Source organism: Callorhinus ursinus, unplaced genomic scaffold (assembly GCF_003265705.2).
Source record: "Callorhinus ursinus isolate GAN/ISIS: 27379988/994484 unplaced genomic scaffold, GSC_fseal_2.0 scaffold66, whole genome shotgun sequence".
NCBI classification, from domain to species: Eukaryota; Metazoa; Chordata; class Mammalia; order Carnivora; family Otariidae; genus Callorhinus; species Callorhinus ursinus.
In genome coordinates this window covers 7,856,306-7,875,096 of record NW_027397128.1, presented here as the reverse complement: position 1 = coordinate 7,875,096, position 18,791 = coordinate 7,856,306, and the positions used below count along the sequence as shown (strand labels likewise).

Genomic DNA, 18,791 nt, shown 5'->3' with positions numbered 1-18,791 from the left:
TTTTTTTTTTTTAATTTGTTTTTATTGTTATTAGCCTGTGTCTTTTGATTGGGGCATTTAGCCCATTTACATTCAGGGTAACTATTGAAAGGTATGAATTTAGTGCCAATGTATTGCCTGTAAGGTGACTGTGACTGTATATTGTCTCTGTTCCTTTCTGATCTATGCTGCTTTTAGGCTCTCTCTTTGCTTAGAGGAGCCCTTTCAATATTTCTTGGAGGGCTGGTTTCGTGTTTGCAAATTCCTTTAGTTTTTGTTTGTCCTGGAAGCTTTTTATCTCTCCTTCTATTTTCAATGACAGCCTAGCTGCATATAGTATTCTTGGCTGCATATTTTTCTCATTTAGTGCTCTGAAGATATCATGCCAGTCCTTTCTGGCCTGCCAGGTCTCTGTGGATAGGTCTGTTGCCAATCTAATATTTGTACCATTGTAGGTTACATATCTGTTCTCCCGAGCTGCTTTCAGGATTTTCTCTTTGTCTCTGAGACTCGTAAGTTTTACTATTAGATGTTGGGGTGTTGACCTATTATTATTGATTTTGAGAGGGGTTCTCTGTGCCTCCTGGATTTTGATGCCTGTTTCCTTCCTCACATTAGGGAAGTTCTCTGCTATTATTTGCTCCAGTATACCTTCTGCCCCTCTCTCTCTTTTTTCTTCTTCTGGGATCCCAATTATTCTAATGTTGTTTCATCTTATCGTATCACTTATCTCTCAAATTCTGCCCTTGTGATCCTGTAGTTGTTTATCTCTCTTTTTCTCAGCCTCTTTATTTTCCATCATTTGGTCTTCTATATTGCTGATTCTCTCTTCTGCCTCATTTATCCTAGCAGTTAGTGCCCCCATTTTTGATTGCACCTCATCAATAGCCTTTTTGATTTCGACTTGGTTAGATTTTAGTTCTTTTATTTCTCCAGCAAGGGTTTCTTTAATAACTTACACACTTTTTTCAAGCCCAGCTAGTATCTTTAAAGTCATGATTCTGAACTCTAGGTCCGACATCGTACTAATGTCTGTATTGAGTAGGTCCCTGGCTGACGGTACTAGCTCTTGTTCTTTTTGCTGAGGTGATTTTTTTCGTCTTGTCATTTTGTCCAGAGGAGAATAGATGAATGAGAGAACAAAATGCTAACAGGTTAACAACGTCCCCAGCAAAAATACTGTATACAAATCAGAAAAGACCTGAAACCAGGGGAAAAGAAAGGGAAAGAAAGAAAAAAGAAAGAGAAAAAAAAAAGAAAAAAAGATAAAAACAAAAACAGAACAATACAAAAAAAGCAGAATATGATCAAATATGATCAGGCTAGTGCATAGATCAGTGCCACACACTAGATTTTGGGCATATTTTGGTGTGTTAGAAAAAAGTGCCTCCTAAAATTTTAAAGGAAGAAAGACATATATGTACAAAATAAGGGTTGATACAATGAAGGGATGGAAGATGACTGTAAAGATGAAAATTATAAAAGATTTTATAAAAGGAATTGATAAGATAAGTTGTTTGAAAAAAGAAAGAAGAAGATTTAAAAAAAAAAGATAAGGAGAGAATGTGATCAGGCAGGAGACTAGAACAAAGCCATACACTAGTGATTTAGGGTATATTTTGATCTGTTAGAAGAAACTGTATCTCAAAATTTTAAAGAGAGAACAACTTATATATATATGCCAAAAATAAGGGTAACTACTATGAAGGGATAAAATATGACTCTAAAAATGAAAAATAAAAAATGTTTTTTTTTTTCAAAAAGGGATTGATAAGATGTTGGTTGAAAAAGGGAAAAAGAAAAATAAAAAAAAAACAGTTAAAAAAATAATTTTTTTTTTTTTTTTTTTTTTTTTTTTTTTTTTTTTTTTTTTTTTTACTAGCGCTGGAGTTCTCCCGTTCTCCTTGATCGGTAAACTTGGTCTTGGCTTGCTGGCTGTTCCTGCTGATCTTCTGGGGGAGGGGCCTGTTGCTGTGGTTTCCAAATGTCTTTGCCGGAGGCTGAATTGCCCCGCCCTTGTCTGTCCGGGCTAAGCAAGCTGCTCGGGTTTGCTCTCAGGAGCTTTTGTTCCCTGGAAGCAAGCTCTCGGTACCTCTTTGGAGGACCTGGGCAAAAATGGTGGCCTCCCAATCTCCACCCAGAGGAGCTGAGAACTCGGGGCCCCGCTCCTCAGTGCGCCCCCAGAGAAAAGCAGTCACTCCCGTCTCCCCGGTCTCCGGCCGCACTCCGTGCTCACCCGGCCTGTGACCGAGCGTTGCTATCTCTGGCACCCGACCCCGTGTGGCGTCTCCAAACCCAGCAGATCCCTGCGGTGCGCTCCCGCGCCGCTCCTCCCAGGGGACGGAGGGGAGTCTCCCCGGATCTGCCGCTTGTTGGGTCCCTGCTGGAGGAGCAGTGGCCCGACTGGGCCTCGGATCACAGTTTATGGCAACCCAGAGCTGAGAACCTGCGCCTCGGCTCCGTCTCTGCAGCCGGCTTCCCCGCTCCGATACCTGGGAGCTCTGGCGCACTCAGGCACCCCTGGTCTTTCTGTGACCCCAAGGGTCCTGAGACCACACTGTCCTGGGAGGGTTCCACCCCCCGCTTAGCCACTGCAGCGACGTCCCTCAGCGGATCCGACTTCTAAAAGTTCTGATTTTGTGCCCCGCGGCTCTATCACTTGCCAGAAGCGGCCGGCGGAGGCCCCTCCCCCGCCGTCTATCCTCCCGAATATCGCCTCGGATTCACTTCTCCGCACATCCTACCTTCCAGTAAGTGGTCGCTTCTCTGTTCAGAGAGTTGTTGCTACTCTCCTCTTCGATCTCCTGTTGAGTTCGTAGGTGTTCAGAATGGTTTGATCCCTATTCAGCTGAATTCCTGAGACCAGACGAAATCCAGGTCTCCCACCCCTCCGCCATCTTGCTCCCCCCCCCACATCATTAGTTTTTGATGTAGTGTTCCATGATTCATTGTTTGTGCATAACACCCAGTGCTCCACGCAGAATGTGCCCTCCTTAATACCCATCACCGGACTAACCCACCCTCCCCACCCCCTCCCCTCTAGAACCCTCAGTTTGTTTTTCAGAGTCCATCGTCTCTCATGGTTCATCTCCCCCTCCGATTTCCCCACCTTCATTTGAGGCTGTGTACTTCTTATGAGATCATATCAGAAGCATATAATGTCTGAGATTCCCACTTTTAGTAATGTTAAGATTGGTCAGTGGGGTCAGGTGGTCACAGGCTGATCACTCTTTTGCAAAGCTGCATTTCCCCCCTTATGATGAATAAATACTATGTTGGGGATACTTTGGCATCCTGTGAGTACTCCGTTCCCCATCAACTTTTCACCCATTGATAATCATTGCCCAAATCAGTTATTTCATTAGAGATTACAAAGTGGTGATTGTCTCACTTAACCATTGGTTTTGTATTCATTAGCCGGAATTCTTCTGTAAATGTTTTCAATGCTGCAGGGTTGGAGTACCATGTTTTGTTGTTTTGTAATTATATTCCTTCCTTTGGTGATCTTATCCAGGTTCTCGGCTTTAAATTCCATCTTTTTGCTGAGAATTTTCACATTTGTGTCTGTAGTCCTGACCTCTTCTGAACTGTCGACTCCCATATCCAACTGCTTACCTGACATCTCCACTTCATAGTAGATATAGCAGACTTGTCCAGAACCAAAGGACAAAGCCATATGTTCTTCTCAATAGGTGCAGAAAAAGCATTTGAGAAAATATAGCACCTGGTGCTATATTTGGGGGACGCCTGGGCCGCTCAGCCAGTTAAGCGTCTTTCTTTGGCTCAGGTCATGATCCCAGGACTCTGGGATCAAGCCCTACGCTGGGCTCTCTACTCAGCAGGGAGTCTGCTTCTCCCTCTCCCTCTGCCCCTCCTGTCTGCTTGCATACACAGTCACTCTCCCCCCACCCCGTGTCTCTCAAATAAATAAAATCTTTTATTTATTTTATTATTTTATAAATAAAATCTTTTTTAAAAAGAAAATATAGCACCCTTTAATAATAAAAACTCAACAAACTAGGAATACAAGATAACTTTGTCAGTCTGATCAAAGGTGTCTCCAGAAACTCGAAGCTAACGTTATACTCAATGGTAAAAGACTGAAAGCTTTCCATCCTTTTATCAGGAAAAAGACAAGGATGTCTGCTCTCGCTGTTTCTATTCAACATTATAATTCAACATTATAATAGATGTTCTAGCCAGGGCAAATAGGCCAGAAAAAGAAATAAAAGGCATGCAGATTGGAAAGAAAGAAAACTATCTATATTCACAGATAACATGATCTTTTGTGTAGAAAGCCCTAATGAATCTACACACAAAAAAAATAAGAGCTAATAAAAGAGGTCAACAAATTTGCAAAGTACGAGATCAATATTCAAATTTGGTTGTATTTTGGCAAGTAACATTCTTCTAAAACTTTTGTTCTGAAATATCATACACACACACACACACACACACATATATCTATATGGAAATGGATAAAACAAAAATTCAGTATAATGAATTATTATTGCAACCATCACCTAGGTAATGGTTTTTAGATTTTTATTTTCGTCTTAATGGAAGGTCTTGTCTACTTTCCCACCGAGGTGGCCTGAAGGTGAATTGAAGACAAACTTGAGGATTCACGACTTCTTTCCAAACAACCCCAGGTTTGTTCAAATTCTGGAATAAGTGCTTGCTTGAAGCCCCAGAGTTTTGCACCACAGTGCAGTGGTTAGCCAGATAACCTTGGGCTGGCAGATTGGGGGCTGGAAGTACCAAAGGTCTGTACCTACTCGAAAAGAACATAACTATTGTTCCTGGAGATTTTTCATTTTTAGTTAGACTATCTGAAAGGGCCAGTCAGGATGTGAGCCACCAAATGCTCTCCCAAATGATGAAACCATTTCCTGCTGAGGAGCATTGGCTGGTATAATCCATCTGGATGCCAAAGCACATCTGCTGTGCCAGAAAAAAAAAAGATAATTTTGGTTTTGACATAATTATTAATTAGCTGTTTTTTCCGGAGTAATTAGCCAGCAAGTTCAGCTGTTTTCTGAGGGCATGTTGTTAACATGTAAGAGGATGCTGTCTTCCTGTTTATTCTGGTAGAAGCATATTTGCCCAGTTCAACCAAAATTTTCAGGTCTGAGTAACAGGAGGGGCACTAGATCCCTACCTGCCGTTACCCACTTTGAAGTCAGTCTTGCTCTCCCTGCCTGTTTGCAGTCTCTTTGTGACAGGGTATAAAGGACCTGAAAGAGCACGACAGACCTTGGATCTCTTCAGGGCCATGTGGTTTGGTCCAGATAGTTCTCGTGTGTGGAATCCAAAGCCAGTGACACAGATAATGAATACTATAGAAAACCTTACACTGCTTTAAAGCGATTGGTCTTATAGGTGAAACAGAGTATGTAGGTGGACAGTGTTGTTTTTGTTTGTTCGTTTTAAGATTTTATTTATGCATTTTTTGTGAGAGAGAGAGAGAGAGAGCACAAGCAGGGGGAAGGGCAGAGGGAGGAGCAGACTCCCCGCCGAGCAGGGAGCCCAGCATGGGACTTGAGCCACCCAGGCGCCCTAGATGGTCAGTGTTAAGCCCCAAACCAAACCTTGTGTAGGCTCCTATCCAGAGAGCCATAGGCCTACTACTTTTTAGGAGGAAGCATTTGGAGAGGCGATCCAGCCGAAGCCAATGGCACTTTTTCTAGCTGAAATAAACCAGAGGTCACAAACTGGCAGCCCATGAGCCATGTTCAGAGATAAGTTTTGCTGGTTTTGCCAGCAAAGGTGTTTTGTTTTTTTTTTAAGATTTTATTTATTTATTTGAGAGAAAGAGAGAGCACGAGTGGAGGGGGAGGGGCAAAGGGAGAGGGAGTAGCAGACTCCCTGCTGAGCAAGGAGCCTGACGTGGGACTTGATCCCAGGACCCTGGGATCATGACCTGAGGCGAAGGCAGACATTTAACTGACTGAGCCACCCAGGCACCCCGTGCCCAGTGTTTTTTTTTTTCCCTCTTTAAATTTTTTATTGTTATGTTAATCACCATACATTACATCATTAGTTTTTGATGTAGTGTTCCATGATTCATTGTTTGTTCATAACACCCAGTGCTCCATGCAGAACGTGCCCTCTTTAATACCCATCACCAGGCTAACCCATCCCCCCACCCCCCTCCCCTCTAGAACCCTCAGTTTGTTTTTCAGAGTCCACAGTCTCATGGTTTGTCTCCCCCTCCGATCCCCCCCTTTATTCTTCCCCTCCTGCTATCTTCTTCTTTTTCTTTTTCTTTTTTTAACGTATAATGTATTATTTGCTTCAGAGGTACAGATCTGTGATTCAACAGTCTTACACAATTCACAGCGCTCACCATAGCGCCCTGTGCCCAGTGTTTTTAAAACTTATGCATTGGTTACCATTTAAAAGTCAGGAGAAATCCCACAAAAATCCAGGTTAGAGAGGTTAGAAAAGAGCCAATTCAGTTGCTTTGCATGTGAAGCACATAAAGTTTTATTGGGTCTGGATCTGTGCATTCAGTTCCGTATCCCATCATATTCCAGAAGAATATCATAGGGACCCTCCAGAACCTGGTGTTTGTCTCTATATAATCTTTCTGTATGTCCTTTAAAATGATCCTTAAAGGGAATTATGTTCTAGGCATGTAATTTCAGGTACAGTCATTAAAATGTAAAGATTTTTGTTTTATTGTCCCTTGCTATGGAATGGAAATCTCTCTTCTGGGTTGACAGTTTTGCATCTGAATACTTCTTTAACATATTGGAACCTCACGTGTCAAGTGCCTTTTAAGTAGTTATTAAATTGGTAAATGAAAATAAAAACTGGCCTTCTTCCATACTCTAGCACTGTTTTTCTCCTTGTTCTGCTTGAAAGGAGTTTTTTTCTCCTGAACTGGTTACTTTTCCCTTATCCCTTTGGCTCCCAAGCAGGCCTGGCTTCTCCCCAGCCACGTCCAAGAAGAATAGGGGAGTGATTGTGGGGAAAAAAAATTAGATCCCATGAAGTGTTAGGTTCTTCAGATCATTAGGGATCCTGTGTGTTAGAGATGGACACATGATTGCATCAGTAGTAAAAAATGACATTTTTCCTTTCAAGCCCTGGAAAATGGAAGTGATTAGAGGTTGAAGTGCTAAATCAAACTGTATTACAGAAAACACTGTAGTCTTGTAAATAACCCGATATCCAGGGTGGTGCTATAATAGGCAGATTTCATTTCTCCCCCCGGTTGCATTATAGGGCAAGGTTACTGTCCTAGGTCCAGCTTCATTGGTGGAGCAGACAGGGTAGAGGGGAAGAGCTGAGATGTCGTATTAGACCGGCTAACTTGGGTGGAACAGGGACTGCGAAGCAGCTTGGCTGACGGGTGACACAATCAGAAAGTGGTGGTGACCAAGGAATGCAGTAAATTTGAGTTGGGGTTCAGGCGGAGGTTGACAAATATGGGAGGGAGTTCCAGGGAATGGGTAGAGCCTAACAAAATGGGTCTTAGGCTGGTGGTAATTAGTCTAGGCAGACAGTTGTCATTTAAAAGGTTGGCTTATGATTTTGGGGGAATCTGGCCCAGAGCCAGGGTTCACCGGCAGCACTTTACTTTCCGGGGAGGAGACCTGGCTGGAGTTAGAAGCCCAGGCCACACAGGGGTTTGGGATACTGGGTAGGTTACCAGTTGAGGGATTTGGAAACGACGTTTAGTGATAAAAACTAGTAGTAGAGGGGCGCCTGGGTGGCTCAGTCGTTAAGCGTCTGCCTTTAGCTCAGGTCATGATCCCAGGTCCTGGGATCGAGCCCCGCATAGGGCTCTCTGCTTGGTGGGAAGCCTGCTTCTCCCTCTCCCACTCCCCCTGCTTGTGTTCCCTCTCTCGCTGTCTCTCTGTCAAGTGAATAAATGAGATCTTAAAAAAAAAATTTATTTGTCAGAGAGAGAGCACACAAGCAGGGGGAAGTGGCAGGCAGAGGGAGAGGGAGAACCAGGCTCCCCGCTGAGCAGGGAGTCTGACATGGGGCTTGATCCCAGGACCCCCAGCATCATGACCGGAGCCGAAGGCAGATGCTTAACCCACTGAGCCACCCAGGTGCCCCAAGTAAAGGTAATTTTAGAGTAGTTTTAGCTTTGCAGAAATATTATATAGTGCAGAGGGTTCCCACATACCCCACACCTAGTTTCCCCTCTTGTTAACATCTCATATTAGTATGGTACAGTACTCACAGTCAGTGAACCAATATCAATACATTATTATTAACTAACTCCATCATTTATTTAATTTCCGTAGTTTTATGTAAGTCCTTTTTCTGTTCCAGCATCCTAAGACACCACAGTACGTTTAGTCATCCATCTCTTTAGGTTCTTCTTGTCTGTGACAGATTCTTGGACTTTCTTTGATTTTGATGACCTCAACAGTTTTGAGGAGTGTTGGTTAGGTATTTTCTAGAATGTTCTGCCAATTGGGATTTGTCATTGTTTGCCATGATTAGACTGGGGTTTTCGGTTTTGCGGGCAAAGACTGCAGAGATAAAGTGCCCTTCTCATCAAATCGTTATCAGGGGCACATACTGTTAACGTGATATTATCATTGTTGATGTTGACTGTAATCACTGGGCTGAGGTACTGTTTGCCAGGTTTCCCTTCTTTAAAGTAACTTGTGCCCCTTTCCCCCTCTCTCCACCCCACCATACCTTTCTTTTTTTTAATTTTTTAATTTTATTTATTTTTTTTAAAAGATTTTATTTATTTATTCATGAGAGACAGAGAGAGAGAGAGAGAGAAAGAGGCAGAGGGAGAAGCAGGTTCCCAAGGAGCAGGCAGAGTAGCTACATAAATTATTTGAAATTCTTCTGCATGGGCGATTTGTCTCTTCTTCTTCACTCATTTATATCAGCATGGACTCATTTATTTTATACTTTGGGTTCTAATCCAATACTGCTTTATTTTGCCGCTCCGACTGTTCCAGCTGTGACCACTGGGAGCACTTTCATTTGGTTCCTGTGTCTCTCTTCGCCGTACTCACGTCACTGTGGGGGGTTGTTTGTTTCAGCAAGCACCTCCTCACTTTCTGACACTACAAGATGCCCCAGGCTCCTCTGACGTACTTCCTGCCACTGTCCTAGAATCAGCCCAGGTCCTCTTACTGGAGAATGGTATTAGAAACCAAGACCTGGGCGCTAGGTATGCTTGTTGCACTGGGGTTTCCTTGCTTCTAGGCCCTCTCACCTGAGAGAGCAAGGAAATACGTGTGTATACTAATCTCCGTGTATAGACACGACTGTAAATATTCTATGTGTAACCATCTGTATCTGTGTTAAAACATGGGTTTATACTGATGTCTCCAATTCTGATCCATTAGCACATGGATCATTCTGTTTCCTCTTGCTTCTCCATTCTAACAGGTGAGAAAGCTGGCTTCCACTATCCACCATTCATTTACTTAATTCTTCAATTCTTATTTATTTATTTATTAGAGAGAGAGCAGAAGCATGAGTTGGGGGAAGGGGCAGAGAGAGGGAGAAATAGACCCCCTGCCCTCCCCCTCCCTCCCCCGCACCCCCCCCCACCCCCGGAGCAGGGAGCCCAACACAGGACTCGATCCCAGCACCCCAGGAATATGACCTGAACCGAAGGCAGACGCTTAACTGACTGAGCCCCCCAGGTGCCCCTCATTCTTCAGTTCTATTATACATGCATTGCAACGTTAGAATTGTTAGCCCAGTGGAGCACTGGGTGTTATGCACAATGAATCATGGAACACTACATCAAAAACTAATGATGTAATGTATGGTGATTAACACAACAATAAAAAATTTGAAGAGAAAAAAATTGTTATTGTTAGCCCATACCCCATGGGAAACAACTTTGTCCACTAGAGTACAGTGCTCATGTTGTTTCTTTTGCTTTTAGTCTTACAGACTTCACTCATTCCCTAGGTTATTAGGTGAGCACCTTTTCCCTCTACCCTTTCAGTGAGGTTGTCTCATACATTTGTAATACAGCCAGATTGTTTTGTAATAATTTTAATACAGTGTGTTAAAGGCACGGCTAGAGATGAACACATGAGGGGGTCCTGAGGTGGAATAGTTGATCCAGCTGGGGGGTAGGGTAGGGATGGAAGGCGCCGTAGGGGAACTGCAGGTGTCCCTCCACGTGTAACTTTTTTGAGGAACTGACAAACTGATTTCCAAAGCAGCTGCACCATTTTACAGTCCCACCAACAGTGTTATGAGGGTTCCAATTTTCCCACATTGTTGCTAACTTGGTATTTTCTCGCTTTTTGATTCTAGTCATCCTAATGGGCATAAAGTGGGTATTTCGTTGTGGTTTTGGTTTGCATTTCCCCGATGACTGATGATGTTGAGCATTATGTCATGTGCTTTTTAGCCATTTGTGGATCTTCTTTGGAGAAATGTCTATTCAGATCCTTTGCCCATTTTTAAATTGTGTTGTCTTTTTTTAAAGATTTATTTATTTTAGAGAGAGAGTGTGTGCATGAGCTGGGGGAGGGGCAGAGGGAGTGGGAGAGAGAATCTCAAGCAGACTCCCTGCTGAGCCCACCACGGGGCTCAGTCTCACAGCCCTGAGATCATGACCTGAGCCAAAATCAAGAGTCAGACGCTCAACCCGACTGAGCCACCCATATGCCCCTGTGTTGTCTTTTAATTATTGAGTTGTAAGATCTCTTTGTATGTCCTGGGTACAAGTTCTTTATCGGATACATGGTTTGCAAATATTTTCTCCCAGTCTTTGGGTTGTCTTTTCACTTTCTTGATGATATCCTTTGAAACACAAGTTTTTCATTTGGTGAGGCCCAATTTATTTTTCCTTTGGTTCCTTGTTTGTTTGGCAAAACCATTGCCAAATCCAAGGTTATGAAGATTTCTGCCAATATTTTCTTCTAAGGGTTTTGTAGTTTTAGCTCTTAGGTTTAGTTCTTTGATCCATTCTGAATTAGTTTTTGTGTATTGGTGTGAGGTGGGGGACCAATTTCATTCTTTTGCACATGATATTCAGCTGAAAAGACTCTTCTTTCCTCAGTGAATTATTTTGGTATCCTTTCAGGATCAGTTGACCATAAACCACTGAAGAATTTTAAGCAGAGGAGTGACATGATTTTTTACATTTTTTTTCCTTTTACATTTTAAGACAGTATCACTGGCTACTGTATAGAGAAGATATTGGAGGGGCCAAGAGTGGATGTAAGGAGACCAGTGCGTAGGAAGTTGCCATTACCTAGGCCAGAGGGGATGGTGACCTGAACCACACAGTGGAGATGGAGACACAGGTTATACTTGGGAAGTAAAGTTAGTAGGGTTTGGGGATTGTCTGGCTGGGGGAGAGGGTGATTAAAAGAGGGGAGAAGTCAAGGATGACTCATGTGAATTGGAGTCGAGGATGTTCTTCAGATTTCTAGCTTGTATGGCTAAGTTGATAGTAGTGTCATTTACTACCACATAAATGGAGACACAGGTTTTTAGAGGGGAAATAATGAGTTTAATTTGGGATTAACTGAATTTGAGGTGCTTATGAGATGTTTTCAAGGGGAGACATCCAGAAGGCAGTTGGAATGTGGAGTCTGGGGGCAAGCCCTGGAAAGGAGAGAGTGATTTCATGAGCACATTAGGTGGGGGTGGAAAGCCAGAGGAGTGAGAAGAAGGCCCAGGCCTATGGGAAGAATGGGAGCCCAAGGACACAGAAGAAATGGCCAGTGCTGGGGGAGGAAACCAGGAGGAATCTAGAGGAATTCAGTGGAAGGAGGGAATTTTAAGGAGAGAGTGATCATTAGTGTCAAATGCATCACAGAGGTCCAGAAAAATAAGGACTGAGAAGTGCCCATGTTATCTTCCTGTTTCCACAATCCCACGATATAGGCTGGTCGGTTGGTTTTACAAGAAAATATCACTCCATACTTTTTATGGGTGGCGTTTTTTTTAAATACCATGGAACCAATCACCTTTGCACATACATTTCTCACAAGTAGTGCCTGAAGGTGTTGCTGGCAGTGCCTGGTGGGTATGTGTCTTAAGTGATGCCAGCTTTCATTGGCATCTTCTGTGCTAATCTTTCCCATCCTGAATTGAGGATATTAAAAGCCCAACTGCAGTTTGTATTCCAAAATGGACCCTAAAGTGTTCTTAGATTGAATGTTCAATCTGTTTCCTTCCTCTCTGATCTCTCTCTCCCTATATATATCTATGTCTTTTTTACCCTTTTCTTTCTTTCTTTTTTTTTTACAGATATGTGAAAGAGGCCAAAGAAGCAGCTAAGAATGGGGATCTGGAAGAAGCGTTTAAACTTTTCAATTTGGCAAAGGACATTTTTCCCAATGAAAAGGTGATGAGCCGAATCCAAAAAATACAGGAAGCCTTGGAGGAGTTGGCAGAACATGGAGATGATGAATTCACAGATGTGTGCAACTCTGGCCTGCTGCTTTATCGAGACCTGCACAACCAACTATTTGAGCACCAGAAGGAAGGTGTCGCTTTCCTCTATAGCCTATATAGGGATGGAAGAAAAGGTGGCATCTTGGCAGATGATATGGGATTAGGGAAGACTGTTCAAATCATTGCTTTCCTTTCTGGTATGTTTGATGCTACACTTGTGAATCATGTGCTGCTGATCATGCCGACCAATCTCATTAGCACATGGACAAAAGAATTTGTTAAGTGGACTCCAGGAATGAGAGTCAAAACCTTTCATGGTCCGAGTAAGGATGAACGTACCAGGAACCTCAGTCGGATTCAGCAAAGGAATGGCGTCATCATCACCACATACCAAATGTTAATCAATAATTGGCAGCAACTTTCAAGCTTGAATGGCCAAGAGTTTGTGTGGGACTATGTCATCCTTGATGAAGCACATAAAATAAAAACCTCATCCACTAAGTCAGCAATATGTGCTCGCGCTGTCCCTGCCAGGAATCGCATCCTCCTCACAGGAACCCCGATCCAGAATAATTTACGAGAACTGTGGTCCCTGTTTGATTTTGCTTGTCAAGGCTCCCTGCTAGGAACATTAAAAACTTTTAAGATGGAGTATGAAAATCCTATTACGAGAGCAAGAGAGAAGGATGCTACCCCGGGGGAAAAAGCCTTAGGACTTAAAATATCTGAAAACTTGATGGCAATCATAAAACCCTATTTTCTCAGGAGGACTAAAGAAGAGGTACAAAAGAAAAAGGCAGGCACCCCAGAGGTCAGACTTAGTGAAAAGAATCCAGATGTTGATGCCATTTGTGAAATGCCTTCCCTTTCCAGGAAAAATGATTTAATTATTTGGATACGTCTCATGCCTTTACAAGAAGAAATATACAGGAAATTCGTGTCTCTAGATCATATCAAGGAGTTGTTAATGGAGACACGCTCACCTCTGGCTGAGCTAGGTGTCTTAAAGAAGCTGTGTGATCATCCTAGGCTGCTGTCTGCACGGGCTTGTCATCTGTTAAACTTAGGGTCTGTAAAATTCTCTGTTCAAGGTGAAAATGAAGGGGAAGATTCCTCAGATGGGGACCATATTGATCAGATCACTGATGATACACTGATGGAAGAATCTGGAAAAATGATATTTCTGATAGAGCTGCTGAAGAGACTGCGAGATGAAGGGCATCAAACTCTGGTGTTTTCCCAGTCCAGACAAATTCTAAACATCATCGAACACCTCCTAAAGAATCGGCACTTTAAGATACTGCGAATCGATGGAACAGTTACTCATCTTGTGGAACGAGAGAAAAGAATTAACTTATTCCAGCAAAATAGAGAGTACTCTGTTTTTCTGCTTACCACTCAAGTAGGTGGTGTTGGCTTAACATTGACTGCAGCCACTAGAGTGGTCATTTTTGACCCTAGCTGGAATCCTGCAACTGATGCTCAAGCCGTGGACAGAGTTTACCGAATTGGCCAGAAGAAAAATGTTGTAGTTTATAGGCTGATTACTTGTGGGACCGTAGAGGAAAAAATATACAGAAGACAGGTTTTCAAGGACTCACTAATAAGACAAACTACGGGCGATAAGAAGAACCCTTTCCGATATTTTACGAAACAAGAATTAAGGGAGCTCTTTACAATTGAGGATTTTCAGCACTCTGCAACCCAGCTGCAGCTTCAGTCTTTGCATGCTGCCCAGAGGAGATCTGATAAAATACTAGATGAACATATTGCCTACCTGCACTCTTTGGGGATAGCTGGAATCTCAGACCATGATTTGATGTACACACGTGATCTCTCTGTGAAAGAAGAGCTCGATGTGATCGAAGAATCCCACTACATTCAACAGAGGGTTCAGAAAGCTCAATTCCTTGTTGAATTAGAGTCTCAAAATACAGAGCTCCTAGTGGAAAGACAAAGAGCTGGAAATGAGGGGATCTGGCTGAGAGAACCCCACTTTCCTTCTCAAACGAAGAAATGCCCTGACCTGAATAAACCACAGCCTCGGCCCTCCCCACTTCTACCTACTTATCATACCCAGGAAGAAGAAATCAGTTCCCAAATGGCAAGTGTAATCATTGATGATCTGCCCGAAGAGAGTGAGAATCAAGACGTCTCCAATATAAAGATGAATGTTACCATCTCGCAAGACGGTAGTCACCCACCCGGAAGTACATCTGATGCCGATTCTGTAGCTACTTTACCTGAGGGGTGTGGGAGTGCAGATGACATCTGGACCGACTCGTTGGGAACGGCTCTACAAAAAGAGGCATTGCGAGAGGGGCCCACGCAGGGGACACTGCAAGAGAACCCTCTGGGAGATTTTAACTATTTACCTAGCAAAGCACTCAGAGCTGATCTTGGACCGAATCCAGAGCAACCAAAGGATGATGAGATGTTACCTCACTGCAATCCCTGGCCCATTAGTCCCATGACCGGTGAAAATCAAAATACAGAATCGAATGCATCTGTAATTAAAATAGCCGATGACGACTTGTCAGCATCCCACAGTGCACTGCAGGATGCTCGAGCAAATGAGGCCAAGTCGGAAGAGGAACGTTTAGCCTCCTCATCACAGTATGCCTGTGATTTCAATCTTTTCTTGGAAGACTCTGCAGACAATGGACAAGATCTTTCCAGGCAGTCTTTGCAGCACGTTGAGAATAAAAAGAGCTTGTGTGGTTCTGCAGCTAATTCTCAGGCAGAGCTTGAGCGTGACAAGGCATGTCTCAGTGTGGATCTTTCAGAGACCAACAACGAGCCAGAAGTAGTCGGGAATGTGAAAGGCAGAAGGAAAGCCAGAAGGATCGTTTCAGATGGTGAAGATGAAGACGATACTTTTAAAGATACTTCAAGCACAGATCCGCTCACCACCTCTCCGTTTCGGTTGTTACCTGTGAAACAGTTTGATGCTTCAACTCCCAAAAGTGACATCAGTCCGCCGGGAAGGTTCTTGTCACCGAACATCCCTGATAGTATAAATAAGTCCGTCAACCCTAGGAGATCCCTGGCTTCTAGGAGGTCTCTCATCAACGTGGTTTTAGACCACGTGGAGGATATGGACGAAAGACCTGACCAGAGCAGTGAAGCAGAGGTTGAGGCAGATGATCTGGAGGAAGGAGCAGAGGAGAGCGGCAGTGAAGCCTCAGAGAGCACAGACGAGCCTCCTGGCGGAACGCTGCCTTCAGAAAATGAGGCCGGCTGGTTAACTGGGCCTGAGCCTGGGGCTCCGGCTCCGGCTCCGGAGGCCCCTCCCGGGGACCCTGAGCCTTTGTCTGGCAGACAGTTGGTTGAGTATCCCCAGGAGGAGGCAGCAGAGGCTGTGAGCGACTATGAGACTCTTGTAAGTCGTGGGAAGGAACTGAAAGAGCGTGGGCAAATACAGGAGGCCTTAAACTGCTTAGTGAAAGCACTTGACATAAAGAGCGCCGACCCTGAAATCATGCTCATGACTTTAAGTTTGTATAAGCAGCTTAATACAACTTGAGACTCTAACCTGTGTGTTGGTTAAAAGTGAAACGCCGAGTGTGAATGCATTCATTCCTGTAATTGGGTTCTGCGGGAGCATGAAGCATTGAGGCTTGAGGTGAGAGAGCTCTCAGAAAGCAAGGTTTTGTTTTTAACTGTTTTGGACATTCGGCCTTTACCCTGTACTCCTTCCTAACCCCCTCCATGCATACATTCTGGTATTCTGACCACTAGGTTAATACTGCTTTCCTTGAATAGTCTTACCTTTTTCTTTTGGGCAAACTCTATACACTTAGCTCTGTCATATCTAGGAAAGTTTCCGTAAAGTTATTCTGGCTATCAATTTTATTCTGGAAGTGATTCCTTTATTCTGGAAGTGATTTCCTATCACTGTCCGGATAAGAATAATAAAGTTTTCTCAAGGGTTTCCTTTCCCATTCACTTTCTTTCGCTGAGATGATACTAGCAAATGCATACAGACGCTCCTCAGTTTAATTAAGCAGGAGCTTAGGAGAATTCTAAATCTAAGACTTGCTTATTACCATGCTTTTGTATGCCCTCAGCTTACTACGTACAGCAGAAGGCTGGGATCGGGTCCCTGGGGCTAGGCATTGTTATCGCTGGCACCCTACCCTGGAGTCAATTTGCCATTCTTCACTCACCACCAGCTGCGTTCTGACACAGGCTAGCACGTTGTGTCTTTGGGTGGTGGACTGAAAAGGAGTTTGGTTGCCCCTCAGAAACCTCAAGTGCAGTATAGCACTCTGTACTCGAGACGGGGAACTAGCATTTATAGAGTACCTATGTGTACTGGGTACTCTACATAGGTTTCTTGTTTAATCCTCACCATAATCCTTTGAGGTTGACGGTGGCATTTACATCGTTTTAGTTGAGGGAACCATGACCTGCCCAAGATCACATTAGTAGGGGGTGAAGTGGATTTTTTTAAATCATGTGTTACCTAGGGAAACATTATTATAATAAACTGTCTTTACTGCACTGAATGTACTGAGCCCTTTTTACCGACAACCCTTCGGACCCCAAATGTGTGGAGGTTTTCCAGACCAAAGAGCCCTCCGGTTCTCTGCAAAGAGCCACTGGGTGTCCTACAGTTCAACTCAGTTCTGACACTACCTGGAGTTAGGGTCAGACTCCACAAGTTTAAGGGCTCACTCCTGTAAAACTGCCCTCGCTTTCGATGCCAGCTGCTGGTACTGGGTACCCCTGTCATCCACACTTCTGTCCAACGTGGCTACAAATTGAGGACTCCCGTGACTGTACCTTCAGGTTCAGTAATGTGCTAGAACAGCACACAGAATTCAAGAAAATGTGTAATATATATAATTTAAATATATCAATTGGGGGCGCCTGGGTGGCTCAGTTGGTTAAGCATCTGCCTTCGGCTCAGGTCATGATCCTGGGGTCCTGGGATCGAGCCCCGCATCGGGCTCCCTACACAGGGAGCCTGCTTCTCCTCCCTCTGCCATTCCCTCACTGTGCTCTCTGATTCTATCTCTATGTCAAATAAATAAAATCTTCAAATAAAAAAATATATGAATTGTATGTAAAACAGTTTAAAAACTAGTTAACCCTTGAACAATGTGGGGGTTAGGGGTACCAACCTCCCCACACAGTCGAAAATCTACATACAAGTTTTGACTCCTCAAGAATAAATGCTAATAGTCTACTGTTGACTGAAAGCCTTACTGGTAACATAAACAGTTGATTAGCATATTTTTCACGTTATCTGTATTATATACCGTACTCACAATAAAGTAAGCTAGAGAAGGGGCGCCTGGGTGGCTCAGTTGGTTAAACCGCTGCCTTCAGCTCAGGTCATGATCCCAGGGTCCTGGGATCGAGCCCCACATCAGACTCCCTGCTCATGCGGGAAGCCTGCTTCTCCCTCTGCCTGCCGCTCCCCCTGCTTGTGGGGAGATCCCTCTCTCTCTCTCTCTCTCTCTCTCGCTATCTCTGTGTGTCAAATAAATAAATAAAATCTAGAAAAAAAAAAAAGTAAGCTAGAGAAAAAGTCAAGTCATAAGGAAAACACATTTGTAGTACTATACTGTTTATAAAAAAAAAAAACCTGTGTTAAGTGGACCCACACAGTTCAAATCTGTGTTGTTCAAGGGTCAACTGTGTTTTGATTACTGGTTCAGTATAATTGGTATCCTTTGTAATCCTACGTATTTTACTTCATTTATTTTTTAAAAGATTTTACTTAATTATTTAACAGAGAGCACAAGCAGGAGTGGCAGGCAGAGGCAGAGGGAGAAGCAGGCTTCCCGCAGAGCAGGGAGCTCAATGCGGGGCTCGACCCCAGGGCCCTGGGATCATGACCTGAGCCGAAGGCAGACGCCTAACCGACGGAGCCACTCAGGCACCCCGGGAGACTCGGTTTGGAATGGGGTTTTTAAAATAGTTTCATCCTATGCCTACTATTTTGAACATCTCTCAGTATCATACTGATATACCTGTACTTAAGAGATTGGGGCATCCGTTCATTAGTTTGCTCAGTGGGGAAAATCTCATGAAGGTATAACCTGCTGGAGATGCCCAGAAATTCCTCTAAAATAAGAAACTTACATGTCAAATGCAGCTGAGTGAGAAGACAGGGTGTTAAAAGAATCACTGTTAAGAATCACATGGTTGTATTGGCCAAGTTTTATTTAAAAAAATTTTTTTTTTTTTAAGGCAGGCTAGTGTGGAACCTGAGGCAGGGCTTGAACTCAGGACCCTGAGATCAAGACCTGAGCTAAGATCAAGAGCTGGACGTTTAACCAACTGAGCCACCCAGGCACCCCTGGCAAAATTTTATTTTTGAAGCAGTCTAAGTACTTATAATATTCCTTGTCGAATAGGTCATAAATATGGCACTGTAAAATTTTAAAATGCAGATACACAGAACACTGGCTGCTTAGTCTAGTACAAACAAT

General features: G+C 43.5%; 1 protein-coding gene across 2 annotated transcripts in view; it reads left to right on the top strand.

Moving 5' to 3' along the window:
• The window catches only part of ERCC6L (ERCC excision repair 6 like, spindle assembly checkpoint helicase), a 25,057-nt gene extending 8,206 nt beyond the window's left edge, over positions 1-16,851 (top strand). Inside the window, exons 1-2 of one of the 2 annotated variants that reach the window (XM_025852019.2) lie at positions 4,572-4,631; positions 12,199-16,851. In XM_025852019.2, coding sequence (XP_025707804.1) covers positions 12,299-15,871 — 3,573 coding nt within the window. In that variant the 5' untranslated portion in view covers positions 4,572-4,631; positions 12,199-12,298 and the 3' untranslated portion in view covers positions 15,872-16,851. Of the gene's footprint in view, positions 1-4,571; positions 4,632-12,198 lie in introns of those variants that run through there. The other variant, XM_025851952.2, reaches the window with a different exon arrangement.
• Positions 16,852-18,791: the final 1,940 nt, after the last annotated feature.